The sequence below is a fragment of the Littorina saxatilis genome, linkage group LG7, assembly GCF_037325665.1.
Source record: "Littorina saxatilis isolate snail1 linkage group LG7, US_GU_Lsax_2.0, whole genome shotgun sequence".
NCBI lineage: Eukaryota > Metazoa > Mollusca > Gastropoda > Littorinimorpha > Littorinidae > Littorina > Littorina saxatilis.
Window position 1 is genome coordinate 7,427,103 of NC_090251.1, and position 19,652 is coordinate 7,446,754.

General features: G+C 41.6%; 1 protein-coding gene across 1 annotated transcript in view; it reads left to right on the top strand.

Annotated features, from left to right (window-relative positions):
* LOC138970599 (uncharacterized) overlaps nt 1–19,652 on the top strand; it is a 142,719-nt gene that overhangs the window by 70,585 nt on the left and 52,482 nt on the right. The window contains exons 15-21 of the mRNA XM_070343064.1: nt 2,356–2,487; nt 5,779–5,859; nt 8,431–8,511; nt 9,566–9,646; nt 12,492–12,587; nt 17,669–17,752; nt 18,322–18,402. Of these exons, the coding sequence (XP_070199165.1) occupies nt 2,356–2,487; nt 5,779–5,859; nt 8,431–8,511; nt 9,566–9,646; nt 12,492–12,587; nt 17,669–17,752; nt 18,322–18,402 (636 nt within the window). The remainder of the gene's footprint in view (nt 1–2,355; nt 2,488–5,778; nt 5,860–8,430; nt 8,512–9,565; nt 9,647–12,491; nt 12,588–17,668; nt 17,753–18,321; nt 18,403–19,652) is intronic.

Sequence of the window (19,652 nt, forward strand, 5' to 3'; positions counted from 1 at the left end):
TTCCTTGGATGCTGGTGATGATGACTGCCCCTCCAAAATGATCCAGTAGCTTCGTTTTCATGTGTCTTTCTGTGTATGGGTCAGCTTCTGTGAGATGGTTCAGCATTTTGTTGCAAAGGTCCCCCAGGGTTGTCTGTTCATCATCGTTTTCTTCCAAGTATTTGGCAACCCTGAGAAACGCTTTGTTTCGTTCCTCGACTGCTGGTCTTCCAGGCCTCCCGATATCATCACAATTCATGCTATTACTGTCGCTGCGAAAAGCCAGTGGAACATTCCTCTTTGTTCGAAAGTTGACACTACACTGATGGTGATACATTGCGTCGTAGGCATGCAGATCTTGGGCATAATGTATACGCATGCGTACAGTTTCGGCCCACTTGTCACCTTCTCCCCGATCTGAGCATACTTGCAGCAGTTTTTCCTGGAAGTTGAAGGTGCGGACAGAAAACACTGAAATTCCTTTATTTGCATCACTTTTTGCTGGCAGCCCACAAAACAAGCAGTCATTTCTTATGTCAAATTTTGCTTTGCTAGAACGCAGACTGACCGTCGATATTTCTTGCTGTGATTCTGCTTCATCTCGTTTTCTCTTCAAGTCACGCTTGATTACATTTGTATTACAGTAATTGTAATGGCATGACCTGTGCACCACCTGACCAACTACAAACTGAAGTCCATCGCATCTGCTCTGACTTGCTTTCAGAAGACCTTGAACCCCCTTTTCCGTTTGCACTACTGGGTCCTCTCCGTCCTTCACGGAATGTTCGCATAGAGCGCAAGTTTGGTTTTCAGCAGAAAAAGTACCTGTATGTTGAGAAGGGATAAAAAAAAAAGTACTAGAACTGACACAGTCTATTTTCAAACCGACACTAACACAGAGAGAGAGAGAGAGAGAGAGAGAGAGAGAGAGAGAGAGAGAGAGAGAGAGAGAGAGAGAGAGAGAGAGAGAGAGAGAGAGAGAGACACACACAGACAGACAGACAGACAGAGAAAGAGAGAGACACACACAGAGAGACAGACATACCGCCTGCCAGCCAGCCAGACAGTACACGGAAAGAAACAGAGAGAGAGAGAGAGAGGGAGAGAGAGAGAGTGAGAGAGAGAGGGAGAGAGAGAGAGACATACAGCCAGCCAGACAGTACACGGAAAGAAAGAGAGAGAGACAGAGACAGAGTTGGAGAGGAAGGGCAATACTAAGAAATTAAACATACACCAATGTTAACACTTCGAATATCATTTCCTGAGCAATTAGAAAGCGCTCGCTCGTCTACGAGAAATAAAGCCAGTAACCATCAACCGAACATTGTGGCCTGACATGCGTTCCATACAAAAGTCTGCGAGTCAATCGAACTGACCATGCTTTTCCTGTTCGTTCAAACTCTCATAATAGCAGTATTTATCAAACAGCTGTTTAATGCATCAAAACAATGTATTTACGTATTCACAAAGTAAAACGCTTATCTGTAACTGTGTTTTTGTGGGGAAAATCTTCATTAAATTCAGAACCACCGCCCGACGCCATTGTCTGTTTACCGGATGCATTCCGCCCTTTGACCTTGGACATTCCAGGGCGCGGTCTGCAACCATGCGGTTTCCGTGTACGGCTAGCCACGATTGCCAGAAGTACATTTTTGTAGGAAATGCGTATAGAATTTATTAGATTAGAGCATCTAAATCCTTCTACTTTTTTCTACTTTTTGGATATGTTATTGCTTGATCATTTTTTGACAAATTGCAGAAGGTTTCATTTCTGTTGCAATTACTTCTTATCTGAAAATGGGTTCTTTACCACGCTACTGGTGCACCTACCGTTACTTGTCTTGGTTGTCTGTTGTTTCAATCGTTACTTGTTTTGGTTGTCTGTTGTCTCTGTTGTAATTTGTCTTGGTTGTCTGTTGTATCTTTCGTTACTTGTTTTGGATGTCTGGTGTCTCAATCGTTACTTGTTTTTGTTGTCTGGTGTATCTAATGTAACTTGTTTTGGTTGTATGGTGTCTCTATCGTAACTTGTTTCTGTTGTCTGTTGTCTCCAGCATTACTTGTTTTGGTTGTCTGGTGTCTCTATCGTTACTCGTTTTGGTTAACTGTCTGCTGTCTAAGGTGGATCGTTATTTTTTTTGGTTGTCTGGTGTTTCTATCGTTATTTGTTTTGGTTTGTTGTCTCTATCGTTATTTGTCTTGTTTGTCTGTTGTCTCTGTCGTTACTTGATTTGGTTAATTGTCTGCTGTCTTACATGGATCGTTACTTGTTTTGGTTGTCTGTTGTCTTACGTTGACCCTTACTTGTTTTGGTTGTCTGTTGTCTTACGTTGACCGTTACTTGTTTACAGTTTTGATTGTCTGGTGTCTCTGCAGTTCCCGAGGCGGGGCGAGCAACAGGCGACTGTTCTGTGGAAACCTGCACTGCAAACGCCTTCTGCGATACGAATAATCGGTGTCAGTGTAACGGCACGTATGCCGTGTTCCGGGAGGATTTCACGTGCAGCTGTAAGTGAACAGCATTCAGTGCTCCCAGTCAACTGTAACCGTGCAGGCGAGAAATGCCGAGTACGAAGATTTGTTGTGTTTATGGCCACAGGGCCATTTCAAACCCCCAGAGGCGGGAATAGGAGAGTAACATGCAGTGTTTGAATTCCAACACGCAGAAAAGAAAGTAGTATTTTGGTCCTAAATGGTTCCAAGATATATATGTGCTTTGATAAGATTGTTTCTACTCACCGAGTGTTCAGTGAGTCTTTCTAATGAGCAGTGTTCATCTGTATGGACGGTTGGCTGCCCGTCCGCTGTCCGCGAACAAAACATTGACGTTAAGAGCCATCGTTGCTGGCCAGTTCTCTGATGAGATGAAATAACTTAGATGCCCACTCTGCCTCGTCAAAACATTTCCACTCACCGTGTCAAATCTGGTCAAGCTTTTAAACTGAATAAGACCATCCCTCAACTTAGTCACATACCAAAAATCAACACCCTGAATGCTTGCTGTGTTTAATTGGGATTTTTGACTCAAGTCAAGTCAAGTCAAGTCAAGTATTTTATTGTTTTGGGCCCAGAGGGCTTTGAAACAAAGATATAACTTTAACAAAAAAAGGTAACAAATCAGACAGTTAATATATGTATACAAATTGAGCGGACAAATACAACAATACTATACAACCAAAATAAATTGGCAATATACACTTCTATACATACAAACAAAAATAAAAGAAAAATAGGTTTAACAAAATCAGGTAAGAGATCAGACAGATAATATGTATACATTAATCGGACAACGATAATATACAGCCGAAATAAATTGGCAATACCATTATGCCATGCATCTTTTGTAAAAACACAAAACAAAACAAAAGCATGTATTACATACACATACATACCAATAAAGAAACTAGATGTAACGCTAACATACTAAAATCATAACGTGGGCTACAAATCTTGCTAGCTTCTTTAGTTTTACCTTAGATTTACAATTCATTAACTGTTCATATTTTAAACAATTTGGGTGAGATCGGTAATAAGGACTAATTAATTTTCTTCTTTCAGACACTATACTTTCGTCGGTACAAATGAACAAATAGTGAAGCTCATCACCTAATTCATTTTTATCGCACATATCACACAATCTTTCATTTCTAGGAGCATTAACAAATCTGTGCTGATGTATTGGCAACTTATGATTGCTTGTTCTAAACGTTGCTAATTTAACTTGGAATTTCCTAGGCAACCAAAGCAAATACCTTTCCAGACAAAAATCCTTTTTATATATTCTGTAATTAAAACACAAGTTGTTGGCATTCACGTCAGTGTTCCATTCCTGCAGGAATTGATCTCTTAGCCTTTGTTTTACAACGTTTTTAAAACCTGAGACGGCAAGACTCTGAGTTGTCCATAAATATGATAGACCCAACTTATTTAACATAGTATTGACATGCGACAACCAGGGCAATTTAACGTTTTGTACATGGTACAACTTCAAATGTAGTTTTAACATTAAACAGGACATCTTATTCGCACCATCGTTCATTTCTTTCATCAGTTTATACCAATAAACCAGCAACTGACATTGTACCTCAATTCTAATTGGATAACACTCACGTGAGTAATGGGTGAGCCTTAGTAATCATCCGTGTCCGTCTGTATGGACGGCCGGTGTCACGAACTGAAAACTCTGTTGAACAATCCCTCTCAATGCGGTCAATGCGCATGCGCCAATCTTAGACTTCGAAAATGCGACCCTTTGACCGAACGAACCATATGTTAGGGTTAGGGTTAGGTTGTTCACGACCTGATTAATCTCCCCATGTTAGCGCATGCGCATTGACCGCATTGAGATGGATTGTTCAGGCAGAGTTTTCAGTTTCGTGACACTGGCCGGCCGTGGACCAAAAAACTTAACGTTGAGGTTATCTCGGATGTTTTTCAAGCTAGACCTTTCAAACTTTGCACACGGTTAAGGTTTGATAATCTCACGAAGTGACCCCTGTTTAGTTGATCCTCGTCACATTTTGGGGCCACAGGATCATGTTCGTTTAATACAAACTTAACGTTGAGGTTATCTCGGATATATTTGAAGTTAGAGCTTTGAATTTTTGAACACTTCTAGGGTTTTGATAATCTCCCGATTTGACCTAATAGGTTTGATTCACCCTCGTCACATTTTTGGGTCAAAGAGGGGTCATTTCATTTTCATTTTCATTTTCATTACTTTATTGTCCCATCGCTGGGAAATTCGGGTCGCTTCCTCCCAGTGGAAAGCTAGCAGCAACGGAGTCGCGCTACCCAGGTGTCTGCGTGTTTAGGTGTATTCAGCCACCTGCACTTATGGCAGAATGACCAAGGTCTTTTACGTGCCATTGTGATGACACGGGGGTGGGACATGGCTTCCGTCTCTGGGTCTGCACATAAAGTTGACCCGTGTCCGTTCCGGCCCGAATTCGAACCTGCGACCTTCCGATCACAAGTCCAGTGCTCTACCAACTGAGCTACCGCCCCCCCCCCCCCCCCCGGGTCATGTTCGTGTACACTTGACGTTGATATTTTCTGTTATTTTTGGAGCAAAAGCCTTCACATTTCACACAATGGTATGATGTCATAGTGTCAGAAATGAGGTCACGCAAGTGTACACGTGGTTTTTCTTGGTTAGGCACAAATTGATATGGTCAAGAAAGTTGTGGTAATTGTAAATAATAACATTGTCACAATTCAGAGAGTGTTGAGTATGAGGCTAGTGGGCATGGGGGGGGGGGGGGTGTTCTTAAAGGGGAGGGAGTACGTAATATTTTGGGGGAGAGGGGGAGGAATGTTAAAGGGGGGGAAATGGGAAATCCACAGTAATGGGAAATGACTAAGGAGAGTCGTGAAAGCATTTGCTTTTCTTGTTAGATGGATTGATTTCCCCGAAAAGGCTCTTTACTCTAATTGAATCAAATTTCACAGATTCTGCATAATAACTGAATTTTGAGGAAAGGGAGCAAAATTCGTATCACTGTTGGATTCTGTTTTGGGTTATTAATTTTAATAGTGTTGTGCCCATTTTGCGTTTCTGCATACAGGCTGATCTTAGGTATCTACATTAGTGTGCTCAATTTCATGCAGACGCATCGATAAACAGTAGAGATATCGCTTGGTCAATTGTTCGTAAACTCTACATGCAGGCTGATCCAAGGTATTTACATCAGTGTGTTCATTTATATGCAAACGCATTGATAACCAGTACAGACATCGCTTGATCAATTATTCACGCCAGAACCCACCTAAACACAATGAATGTGTCCTTGCTTTCAGATCAAGAAGGGCAAGTGGGCAGTGTCTGCTCCGTGGATCGTGATTGCAGCACGGCAATGGTCTGCGAAGCACAGAAATGCAGTGAGCCGTTTGTCTATCTGTCTGTTTGTCTGTTTGTCTGTCTGTCTGTCTGCCGGACCTTCTCTGTTATCTCTGTTTCTCTTACCCGTGCCTCTCTCTCTCTCTCTCTCTCTCTCTCTCTCTCTCTCTCTCTCTCTCTCTCTCTCTCTCTCTCTCTCTTTCTCTCTTTCTCTCTTTCTCTCTTTCTATCTCTCTCTCTTTCTCTCTCTTTCTCTCTCTCTCAAATGAAAGATATAACTATGTCAATGTAATTCTGTAATTTTTGAGTTCTCCGTATGTAATTCCTTAAATCCACATTGTGTTGCATTCCATACAATGCATTTCTGTATGTTATATGATTCAATCTATATTTTGTACGTGCGTCCGTCTTTACGTGTTGTATAAAGGACAGGTTGGAAGAATAGGCTTTGCCTAAAACCTTTATCCTTTTTGACTCACATGCGAAGCAAAAGTGAGTCTATGTACTCACCCGAGTCGTCCGTCCGTCCGTCCGTCCGTCCGTCCGTCCGTCCGTCCGTCCGTCCGTCCGTCCGTCCGTCCGGAAAACTTTAACGTTGGATATTTCTTGGACACTATTCAGTCTATCAGTACCAAATTTGGCAAGATGGTGTATGATGACAAGGCCCCAAAAAACATACATAGCATCTTGACCTTGCTTCAAGGTCAAGGTCGCAGGGGCCATAAATGTTGCCTAAAAAACAGCTATTTTTCACATTTTTCCCATTTTCTCTGAAGTTTTTGAGATTGAATACCTCACCTATATATGATATATAGGGCAAAGTAAGCCCCATCTTTTGATACAAGTTTGGTTTACCTTGCTTTAAGGTCAAGGTCACAGGAGCTCTTCAAAGTTGGATTGTATACATATTTTGAAGTGACCTTGACCCTGAACTATGGAAGATAACTGTTTCAAACTTAAAAATTATGTGGGGCACATGTTATGCTTTCATCATGAGACACATTTGGTCACATATGATCAAGGTCAAGGTCACTTTGACCCTTATGAAATGTGACCAAAATAAGGTAGTGAACCACTAAAAGTGACCATATCTCATGGTAGAAAGAGCCAATAAGCACCATTGTACTTCCTATGTCTTGAATTAACAGCTTTGTGTTGCATGACCTTGGATGACCTTGACCTTGGGTCAAGGTCACATGTATTTTGGTAGGAAAAATGTGTAAAGCATGTGAGTCGTATGGGCTTTGCCCTTCTTGTGTAATAAAGTTCTGAGTCTGAGTCTGAGTCTCTCTCTCTCTCTCTCCCAAAAAATCATCCCTCCTATACCTCGCATAGACCTCTACAAATCGAGCCTAGCCTTCTCGGGAGCTTTTCTCTGGAACTCCTTCCCCCAACAGATAAGAAATGCAACTTCAGTGAAATTGTTTAAGAGACAGTCCCCGTTCACACATCATTCGTGAATGAAATGTCTTGTTCGATTGTTATTTTGTTGAACATTTTGTACTAGTGTTAACGGATGTGTAGCTCATCTGAGCAACTTAATTCTCAAAATGAAAGGCTTAACTATGTCAATGTAATTTTGTAATTTTTGAGTTCTCCTTATATAATTCCGTAACTGCATATAGTATTGCAATTCATACAATGTATTTCTATATCTTATATGATTGAATTTTTATTTGTTATGTTCGTCTGTCTTTATGTGTTGTATAAAGGACAGGTTGGAAGAATAGGCTTTGCCTAAAACCTTTATCCTTTTGTAATAAAGTTCTGAGTCTGAGTCTGAGTCTCTCTCTCTCTCTCTCTCTCTCTCTCTCTCTCACACACACACACACACACACACACACACACACATACACACACACACACACACACGTTCACACACATTCTCTCTCGCCCTCTGTCTTTCTATCTCTATCTCTCTCCCTCTCTGTAAAGTGAAGTGACAGTAATAAGCTTGCTGTTGGTCATCGCTCAGAGTGATAGACAACAGATTTTTTCGTTTGGCAACAAAATACTCAAGTTATTGCCTAAGCGTGTCTGGTCGCCTGGGAATCGAGACGACGTTGATGTTGGGTGTGTGTGTGTGTGAAATAAAAATTTCTTCCAGATGCTATTCCTATACATTACCTTTTTTTGTAATCAATAAATGTCTTGAGTGACACATTTCATTCATTAAAAAAATTGAGGCAGCACTGTATTAACAAACTGATCGACATTTTGTTTTTGACAGTCCAGTCTATGAGATAGCATTTCTGTTTTGAGGCACACGTTTCCTTTATTAATTTGGTAGATAATCACTAAAACAGACACAAACGAAATTGAATGTAATTCTTCACTTTGTACCTTAATCCTAAATTATACAGATAAGTTATGTTTGCATTGATTGTAAACTTAACAAAAACAAACCACGAAAATATTGTTAATATTAATTGGGTCACGTTTACAAATGATAGTGAGACGGTGCCGTCTCAGACGACGGGTTTCGGTCAGCCAAGATATGATTTCTGTGAAGATTTTTATGTTCAGGCCAACAGATTGACGGATTTTTTTATATTTCGCTTCACCCAACAATTGTCTCTCTTTTTTCCTTTCCTTTTCTATGTCTTTTACAGAGTTTGACACCGGGCAACACTGCGAAAACAGTGATGAGTGCAAGGAAGACGACGTGTGCGATGACAGCACCGTCTCTTGCAGTAAGACGCCGATAATCTCATAACTCTTTCTGATCACCTAATACAGTTAGACGCCGATAGTCTCACAACTCGTTATGTCTCATGCAGTAATACACCGATAGTCTCACAACTCTTTCTGATTACCTCATGCAGTTAGACGCCGAAAGTCTCACAACTCGTTATGTCTCATGCAGTAATACGCCGATAGTCTCACAACTCGTTATGTCTCATGCAGTAATGCACCGATAGTCTCACAACTCTTTCTGATTACCTCATGCAGTAAAACGCCAATAGTCTCACAACTCGTTATGTCTCATGCAGTAATACACCGGTAGTCTTATAACACTTTGTGTCCAGTTAGACGCCGATAGTCTCATTGCCCGTTTGCTAGGGATTTTACGGTAGTCTCAGTACCCTTTCTGTTCACCTCGTGCAGTAAGACGCCGATAGTCTCAGTACTTTTTCTGTTCACCTCGTGCAGTAAGACGCCGATAGTCTCATTATCCTTTATGACCAACAGATATTGGCAGTGTTTGAACTTTACAGCTGATACATACTGCTCAAAGCACTGTCGCATGAGTTTGGATACTTCACCAACTTCTTTCCACATCTTTGTTATTGGAAGTGTTACCACTGAAAACAACACTGAAAGACAATAGGGAGGTCTAAGAACATTTTGTGAACGTGTATGGCAACCTGTACGTGCACTCTTCTTTGACTTGTTTGCAGTGTTATCCTTGTACCGTCACACACTCTACAGTTTGATGAGAAATAGACGTGGCAGAAGGGATCCACGTTTAACCTGGTCAAATGTAAAGGTCAGATTTGGGTCGAGTTCCGGACAATACGAAAAACATGTTCTTGACTGTTCTTCAGAGCTAGAACAGCAAGTGATGTGTTTTTTGTTTCTCTTGCACATAACGTGGGTGAGTCGCGTGGAAATTTGCTTTTATGAGTTTAGTGTCCACACAGAATCTCAAGTACCAAATATCCACCGATTTTTAGAAATTTGACTCTGGTGTTCACACTACATTCATGGCTTGTAAATGACCACGAGTGTTCTCTCTCTGTGCAGGGCTTATCGCTGGGAGCCGATGTAGCACAACTGATCTTGATGCCTGCAGATTTGGTACTACATGCCACAATAACCGTTGTTGTAAGTCTTGTGGCCGGGGAGGGGGAGAGAGAGAGAGAGAGAGAGAGAGAGAGAGAGAGAGAGAGAGAGAGAGAGAGAGAGAGAGAGAGAGAGAGAGAGAGAGAGAGAGAGAGAGAGAGAGAGAGAGAGAGAGAGAGAGAGAGAGAGAGAGAGAGATGATTATGATGATGGAACGTTATTTTACATGCATAGTGGGTTTGGGCTATGCATTTTCTTAGCATAGATTACATGGATTACAAGATCTTTTCCGTTGGCACTTGGTCTTGCGTGTACACACGAATGGGGATGTGGCACTAGCAGGTCTGCACATAAGTTGAGCTGTTACATGAAAGACTCTTCTTAGTCATGTGTCACGGTTACTTACTGACAATTATAATTGTGTTATATTATAATTCTTCTTCTTCTTCTTCTTCTTCTTCTTCTTCTTCTTCTTCTTCTTCTTCTTCTTCTTCTTGTGGCGGGAGAGCCATGTTTGAAAAAGTTAGCATTAGATAAAATAAATGATTGAAGGTTCGGGACTGCCATGGCATGCAGAGTTCCCTCTGTCATTCTATCGCTGGTCCCAGCCTTTAAAACGAAGTATAATTGGTATTGAAACCAAGGTGGAAGGAGATTGATAGACGACGCAAGGGAGGTAATCGAACTTTCGGTTTCTGTTTCGGTCGGCCATTTTGGACGGTACCGATGCGGCCTACCAGTAAAGATTCATAAACATTGGGAAAATGTGTTAGTTAATATGATAAATGGTAGAAGTGTGGATGAAAGTGTTTGAAATATGTTTTCAATCCATTGAAAGATAGTTGTCAATTTAGTCAGGCAACGTGAAAGTCATAGCGACTCGTCGTTGTGGCAATAACGTTAACCGCTAGTCGTTCAGTGATCTTACTTGGAGACACAGAATTCGTAAAAGAGAGGAGAGACAAGGTTTCTTTGATGAAGATAGTGTTGTAGGTTGCTGAAATATTGCGAACAGTTATTAAAAGGGCGCTTGTTGGGATCAGCAAGTGTAAAGATGAAGGAAAAAGGACGGACTATATTGTCCGCGTAATGTTTTGAAAGTAGTGCGGTTAATGTTCTTTTTCGGTCAGACAATCTGCCTCTGGTTCTGTGTGTTTGTTTACGTTGCCATGCAGACTGGTATAAAAGACAGTGTAAACTGAAGTTCCTACACGCATTAGGACAGGCTTTAGGACAGAGTAGAATGGGTTAGAATAAGGACATAGACTGAGGGCGCTAGGTTAGGGATTAGAATAGGGAGAGAGAAGAGGCAAGGTAGAGTAGATCAGGATTTAGAATAGGGACTAGAAGAAGAGACTTCGCATTCTTTCCACGGGATAGCGTAGGGATAACGCAGCGTAAAAGAACTTAGAGAATCTTGCCACATTGTCATAAAGTCAGGACAGTATAGTAATAGTTAGATTCAAAGGATAACCTCGCATGCTACTGGTTTGTTTACCTCAAACGCCAGCAGAGGTTCAAAAGTAAATAGGCGGAAATTTCGTTGTTAGTCAGAAAATAAACAACCGGACTGTTAGAACGTCAGGTGACGTTTGATTGAACGGTCCTAAAATAGTTAGCTAGGTGGGGAAATAAAACCTTAGGTGACCTGCGCAAACTCAGATAAGCTCCTTTTGGTGTCCCGTCTGTTTTGCGTATGGTACTTCTAAAAGGGGGAAACTTGATTTAGGTTTAGGGACAAAACACTTCGCTAACGAACGGGGGATTTATCCGTCCGGTTCTTATTGAAATTAAAATAGCAGAAACAGGTTTTAGACCATCCTTAAAATGTTCCAATAGGGAAGAACTGTTCTTCCACTTAGAGGTCCAAGAATTAAATAGGCTTTAGAGGCTTCCATAGTTAGTCAGTCAGTTGATAAAAGATCCTGTAGTGGATAAAATGTAGCTAGCTTGATATGCCGAGTCTCACCTTAGAATAGGATCTATTTGGGGATGGGAGATTAGGTAGCTTCATTGGTTTTTTTTTTATCACTTGCGCTTTTTGATATTTGCCTTGTAAAGGCGACCCGGGATTTTGTATCACATTTGTATGCAGCTGTAATAACATTGCATAACACGCACTTGTTTGGATTGTTTCATTACACACTTTTCTAAATACGTTTTAATAAACTATTCATAGAAAAGTAACCCCATGAAATTGGCTCCATTTATTTGTCCGAGTGATTTTCATTGTTCTGTGAGTCGTCGTTTCTTCTCACGAGTATAGCCTTTGTAGAAAGATAAGCCAAACCGGTGAAGGTGACAGAGGGTATTTGGGCGATAGACGGATTTAGGGGTGCATCCACCAGGAGAAAAAAACACAACGCGAGGTAAGACTAGACATCACGCAAGGAAATAAGAAGTGCACGCACTAGTCGCCATATCTACATATACCTACAACTTTCACGGTTTTCCGCCGGGTCAATACATTTACAAGCATCATAATAGGAAAACTGCTACATTATCATCATCGTATTGATATATTATCATTACTGATTTCACATTCGCGGGCTGAGAAATAGAATAAACGACGAACTTTCTTTTATAATTTGAGAAAAATGAAATGGGATGTTATTTGCGTTCAAGGCAAGATGCTTGCATCGCCTGGAAGTAAGCACAGCATGGGGTAGATCATTATTTTAAACAAGAAATGCCCGTATGATGGGAAGGTTGAAGAACACTTAACACGATTTTTAAGTATCAAAATCAAATGCAAATTGTAACATGATGGATCGATTAGTTTAGAATAACGGGATTAGAGCGAAACGAAATTGTACAAGAACAAATAAAACATTTTGAAACTGTAAAACAAAAAACAAAATCATTACTGATTTCTGTATTATTTCAGACCTTGAGATGGGGCAGGAATGTGATACCAGTAACGACTTGTGCATCCCGTCCACGGGCTGCAGTACGAACGCTCAAAACCAGAACCCTGTTTGCTGTGAGTCAAAACTTCTGTTCCCATGGGTCGCATTTTATGTGTTGACATTAGTATGTAAATTGTAATCTATATATATATACGACTAGTGTCTGTCTGTCTGTCTGTTCGCGATGCACGGCCAACGTTCTTCGTGGATCTTTTTCAAATTTGGACACCGTATTCAGCTACACTCCGGACACAACCTCATCGATGAGATATTTCAACACGTGCTCTCAGCGCGCAGCGCTGTGCGCGCTGAACCGATTTGTTTTTTTGTTTTTTTTGGTTGTCGGGATCCACTACCAGTAACTCTTCCTTATCTTCTCCGGTGTTTTCAGCCGCGATTATCTCCCTTCCTCCGTGTGGCGTCAATCCATATTCCCGTTACTACGTCACTATTTTTAGAAGGTCACTGCACGTTACTATTTTTAGAAGGTCTCCAGTGTTTTGCGCGTTTATCTCCTTTCCTTCGTGCGCCTGCGAAGCCGGCGTACACCCGGCAGAGCCGGGTCCCAGGCGCAGCCTGGTATTCGGCTTTACTTCTTCCCGGCGAAGCCGGTAATCATCTAGTAAAACATACACAACTAAAAAACGTAGCTCGAATGCGGAATTTCAACTAGATGCCCTGCAACATTCCAGGTCTAAAAGTTGTGAACAATCGTTCCAACTCGACATGCCACTCTCTCTTCAGCATGCAGAGTCTCCTTTCCGTGAAGCACACTGGGTAACTTCTGTTGATCTTGTGCTTGCTCTCTTGATTTCATCCACACCACAAATTCAGCACATTTTGACTCCCCTGACAAATCAGGAGAGTTTTAGGACTGAGCAGTGTTAGGCCGTCCGTAGACACAAAGCTTAACGTTGGGATTATCTCAGATGTTTTTTACTCACCTGACTAATCAGGAGAGTTTTAGGACTGAGCAGTGTTAGGCCGTCCGTAGACAAAAAGCTTAACGTTGGGATTATCTCAGATGTGTTTTTACTCACCTGACTAATCAGGAGAGTTTTAGGACTGAGCAGTGTTAGGCCGTCCGTAGACAAAAAGCTTAACGTTGGGATTATCTCAGATGGTTTTTTTTACTCACCTGAGTAATTGATGAGTATTCGGATTTATATGTGTCCGTCTGTACGGCCGTCCGTTCGTGGAAAAAAACACTTAACGTTGAGGTTCTCTTAGAATTTGTTTAAGCTAGACCTCTGAAACTTTGCACACTTTTAGGGTTTGATGATCTCACGAAGTGACCCCAGTTTGGTTGACCCTCGTCAAAGTTTTTGGTCACAGCGGGGTCATGTTCATTTTTATGAAATTTTACATGAGAGTTTCTGGGTATGATATCCCCAGACGTTTTTTTTCATTTTTGGATTAATGTCTTTGATGACGTCATATCCGGCTTTTTGTAAAAGTTAAGGCGGCACTGTCACACCCTCATTTTTCAATCAAATTGATTGAAATTTTGGCCAAGCAATCTTCGACGAAGGCCGGACTTTGGTATTGCGTTTCACTTTGGAAGCTTAAAAATTAATTAATGACTTTGGTCATTAAAAATCTGAAAATTGTAATTACTATTAATTTTTTTATAAAATGATCCAAAATTACGTTCATTTTATTCTGTATCATTTTCTGATTCCAGAAACATATAAATATGTTATATTCGGATTAAAAACAAGCTCTGAAAATTAAAAATATAAACATTATGATTAGAATAAAATTTCCGAAATCGATTTAAAAACAATTTCCTCTTATTCCTTGTCGGTTCCTGATTCCAAAAACATATAGATATGATATGTTTGGATTAAAAACACGCTCAGAAAGTTAAAACGAAGAGAGGTACAGAAAAGCGTGCTATGCAGCACAGCGCAACGACGAGCGGCGGACTACGGTCATTGTGAAAAAATGCAGTGCATTCAGTTTCATTCTGTGAGTTCCACAGCTTGACTAAATGTAGTAATTTTGCCTTACGCGATGTCATGTTTTAAAGTCAAATGAATGACCTAAAACGGTCAATTACTGCTAACTGACTAACCACACCACGATCCACACTCGCAGTCACTCAAAAAAGTTAGAAACAACAAAAGTATAAGTTCTAGACGTCTGTTTGTATACACTAACTCTCCACCTCCCTCTCCTCGTGAAGCCAAAAGTGTGTTTACGACCAAGTCGTAAAAATAACAATGAAGACAACTGACAAAAGCCAGTTAAAGTTTATGAAATAATAAGAACACGCTGAACCGTGTAAAGTTAGAAAACACTTAGCTGCTCTGTAAAAAGTCTTAGCCTGTACAGGCGTTAACACTCCACGTTGTCACAACTCAAAGTTCTTCATACAGGGTTAGAAAGATGACAAGGTGGGGGGCGTTTACGCATGGGTGCACTCAACTCTCGGTGTAGCCAGGGTCCATTCGATGGAACGCAGTGGAGCATACAGGTGAAAGTTGGAGCAACACCAGTAACAGCCGTAGAACAGCAACCGTACAGCAAAGGAAAGCAACAGTGTAGCCCGTCTTCAACAGCAAACAGGTAGCAAACGTCCAGCAAACGTACAGCAACACCTCCAGCAACAACCAGCAACAAGCGGCGTCAACCAGCAACAAGCGGCGTCAACCAGCAACAAGCTGAAACAAGAGCAATTGGTGCAGTGACCATGCCAACAATCCCCCTTTTACCACCTTTAAACATATCTAACTTCCCCCTTCAGCGAGCAAGTGGTATATGCAAGGATAGACTTAATAACAACTCAAGACATTTTCTCCGCCTCTCCATATCTGCAAAATCCATATGCAGATTACAATTTAGCGTTATAATGAGCAAGTTATACGCTATCATGGAGAAACAAAACAGAGTTTACATTTCACACTCATTGACCGGTCACCAGCGTAAAGTAACGGCTAATTACCTCAACAGCTCGTAAGATGTAGCTCTCCCAAGCAAACCGCTTGAATATTTGGCTCCCGCTCGTCAGCGAAAGTATGTAGCCAAATCCCTACCGTGCTAAGCCTTCTGCGTTCTGCACTGACGCCAGAAGCCCGTTGGTCGACCTAAACCAGTCTTGAAACGCGTTGGAATCCTCCAAATCTTAGTCACGGAAACAAACCAGACCTCTGTCTGCAAAAGCATGTAGAAAAAGAAAGACAGAAGGACTGGGAAGAAAGACCATGTGATCTCCCTGACCAATCAGCAGTCGCCTATCCCAGGACAAGTGATCTCCCTGACCAATCACTGGTCGCCTACCCAAACCAAGCGATCTTCCTGACCAATCACTGGTCGCCTACCAAACACACCTATAGCATGCTTGGAACACGTGTTCTAAACCGTGAGCAAATAATCACCCCAAATGAGCCCGCACGGTTTCCACGTGAATTTCGTGAAGGTCTAGTAGAATCTTTCCGCAATGCGGTATGGCAGCAACAGGCGCATTACGTTGCAATTTGAGAAAGGCGCCCAACAAAGAGTTTCTTGCTCAAACGTGTCACTGAAATCGTGACACGCGACTTGTTTCAAAAATAGTTTGGTCAATGTTGAGTATTTCAGGCTAGTGGTGGTGGTTGGAAGGAGATTTGGGGTTGTGTAAGTTTAAATATTTGAAATATTCTTTGAGTTGAATAACTAAATGGATTCATACAGCTAGTCACATAAGGATCAAGTATGTATCAATCAGTCGGACGTGAAAGTTCTCTTCAACAAGCGGGGTCACAGGTAGTTGAATCCTCCTTTTAATACCTACAAAACCCAATGAAACATGACTAATGAGAGTCGTATAAAGAATTTGCTTTTCTTGTTGAAGCTAGAACTTTGAAACTGTTCACACTTTTAGGGTTTGATAATCTCCCGACATGACCCCAATTTGGTTGACCCTCCTCAAATGTTGGGGCACAGCAGAGAAAGTTCGGTTCCCAAAAGGACTGGGTGGCCGAGTGGTAACGCACTTGCGCTCAGAAGCGAGAGGTTGCGAGTTCGACCCTGGGTCAGGGCGTTAGCAATTTTCTCCCCCCTTTCCTAACCTAGGTGGTGGGTTCAAGTGCTAGTCTTTCGGATGAGACGAAAAACCGAGGTCCCTTCGTGTACACTACATTGGGGTGTGCACGTTAAAGATCCCACGATTGACAAAAGGGTCTTTCCTGGCAAAATTGTATAGGCATAGATAAAAATGTCCACCAAAATACCCGTGTGACTTGGAATAACAGGCCGTGAAAAGTAGGATATGCGCCGAAATGGCTGCGATCTGCTGGCCGATGTGAATGCGTGATGTATTGTGTAAAAACAATTCCATCTCACACGGCATAAATAAATCCCTGCGCCTTGAATATGTGCGCGATATAAATTGCATACAATGAAAATATAAAAAAATATAAAAAAAATAAATCCCTGCGCTTAGAACTGTACCCACGGAATACGCGCGATATAAGCCTCATATTGATTGAATGATTGAAAAACCTGCTCCGGTCATGGTACATACAGTGGTTACATATTTATGTCTGCATATTTTGCGTCTTCTTGATTGCTTGTGAATATTTGTTGTCATCTGTGCTTTTCTTCTTGTAGCTTGTTTGATACCTTTTTTTCCTTTTGTGACAAATAAAACATTGGATCGTTCGTACTCTCTCTCTTCTTCTCTATCTCTCTCTTTCTGTCTCACACACACACACACACACACACACACACACACACACACACACACACACACACACACACACACACACACACACACACACACACACACACACACAAACACACCTTTAACTATGGTTGTCTTCCTGTATGATTTGTGTCAGGGTGATCATAAATGACAATGCAGGTGTACGGTGAACATGAATCAGACTTAAACCATCCGTTGTAAGGGCCGTGAATGCTACTGACTGGATTGGAGATACTGTGATGTCGCCTAGCGCGGTGTATCTGATGAAACCATTCATAGCACCGACACACACACACACACACACACACACACACACACACACACACACACACACACACACACACCCATACACACACACACACACACACACACACACACACACACACACACACACACACACACACACACACAAACAACGTGGGAGCGAGAGGGGAAGAGTGCTTATGTCTCATCGTGTTTATTTGTCAGTGCGAGCACCAGGACAAACATGCAAGGGTAAAACCAAGACATTGTGTGTGGGTGACACTCTCTGTGACAAAGACCAGGTCTGCAGTAAGTACACTTCTCGTAGCTATGTCTGTTTGGGGGTATTTTCAAAGACAAGAGTCAGGAGGCAGAGAGAGAGAGAGAGAGAGAGAGAGAGAGAGAGAGAGAGAGAGAGAGAGAGAGAGAGAGAGAGAGAGAGAGAGAGAGGAGAGAGAGAGAGAGAGAGAGAGAGAGAGAGAGAGAGAGAGAGAGAGAGAGAGAGGGGAGAGATGGATGGATGGATGGTTTATCCATTTAGACCATTGCCCCACATGAAGGGGTGTGAAACAAAAAAATAAATATACATACGAATAAATCCACGAATAACATCAAACATGACGGATCATACAACATCAAATAATTACCAATACAGCAGTACAGTTTGGATATAAACATATGCACACTCTAGTCTAACATCATATTTATTCTCCGAAATGATTTATACAAATATATGGGGAGAGGGAGAGAAAGAGAGGGAGAGAGATAATACAAGTGAAATGATCATCTTATGCCAAGCAAAAGGATGGATGTATGGATAATGAAACAACTGGTTTCAAGAGAAGGCATGTTCGATTGACGAGCATGTGACTGTGCAGGAATCTGGGGCGATAAGACCTGCACTGCAAGCAACGCAATGTACTGTGCACTGGGCACAATATGCCAGGGCGGATCGTGCAGTGAGTTTCTACTGTTCATTCTTTGTCAATAACCCGTTTTCTATAGTGGCCTGAGTTTATATTTTTCATCCTTTGCCAACAACCCCTTTGCTGTAGTGGCCTGAGTTTCTTCCTTTAAAACCTTTTCTATATTTGCTTGAGTTGCTCTTGTTCATCCTTTGACAATAACACCTTTTCTACCGTAGCCTGAGTATATCTTGTTCATCCTTTGACAATAGCACCTTTTCTACCGTAGCCTGAGTATATCTTGTTCATCCTTTGACAATAGCACCTTTTCTACAGTAGCCTGAGTATATCTTGTTCATCCTTTGACAATAGCACCTTTTCTACAGTAGCCTGAGTATATTTTGTTCATCCTTTGACAATAGCACCTTTTCTACCGTAGCCTGAGTATATCTTGTTCGTCCCTTCTCAATAACACCTTTTCTACCGTAGCCTGAGTATATCTTGTTCATCCTTTGACAATAGCACCTTTTCTACCGTAGCCTGAGTATATCTTGTTCATCCCTTCTCAATAGCACCTTTTCTACCGTAGCCTGAGTATATCTTGTTTATCCTTTGACAATAGCACCTTTTCTACCGTAGCCTGAGTATATCTTGTTCATCCCTTCTCAATAACACCTTTTCTACAGTGGCTTGAGTTGCTCTTGTTCATCTTGTGTCAATAACACCTTTTTGACCGTGGCCCAAGTGGGTTTTTTTGGTCTCCTCTTTCTCCTCTTTCTATTTTTTTTCTCTCATTTTTTCCTCTCTCTCCTTTTCTCTTTCTTTGTTCTTTGCTTTTGTTCTTTTTCTATTTTTTTCCTCATTTTTTCCTTTCTTTCTCTTGCTTGACCCGACGCTTGTTCCTTGTCCCATGAAGGGTCGCAGGAGCCGAGACCATTTTTGTTTTTTGCCAGACACCTGAGCAGACACAATTGCATTCGTGAAGTGAATGACACTCGGCTGTGTGATCCCAGCCTTCCCATTGGAACCATAGCACTTCCACTCTGGGTAGGAGCCGGCCGATGCTCGAAAAAAACACTGTCCCTTATGGGATTCGAACCACGACCGTCCGATGCGCTAACCACTGCGCTACGGAGGCCTGTTCTTTGCCTAAAACTCCTCTTCTATAATGGCCTGAGTTTTTCTTGTTCATTGTTGCCTATAACCCCTGTATAACCCCTGTTCTACCGTGGCCAGAGTTGCTCTTGTTCATTGTCTACATATAATCCCTTCTCTATAGTGGCCTGAGTGTCTCATGTTCATCC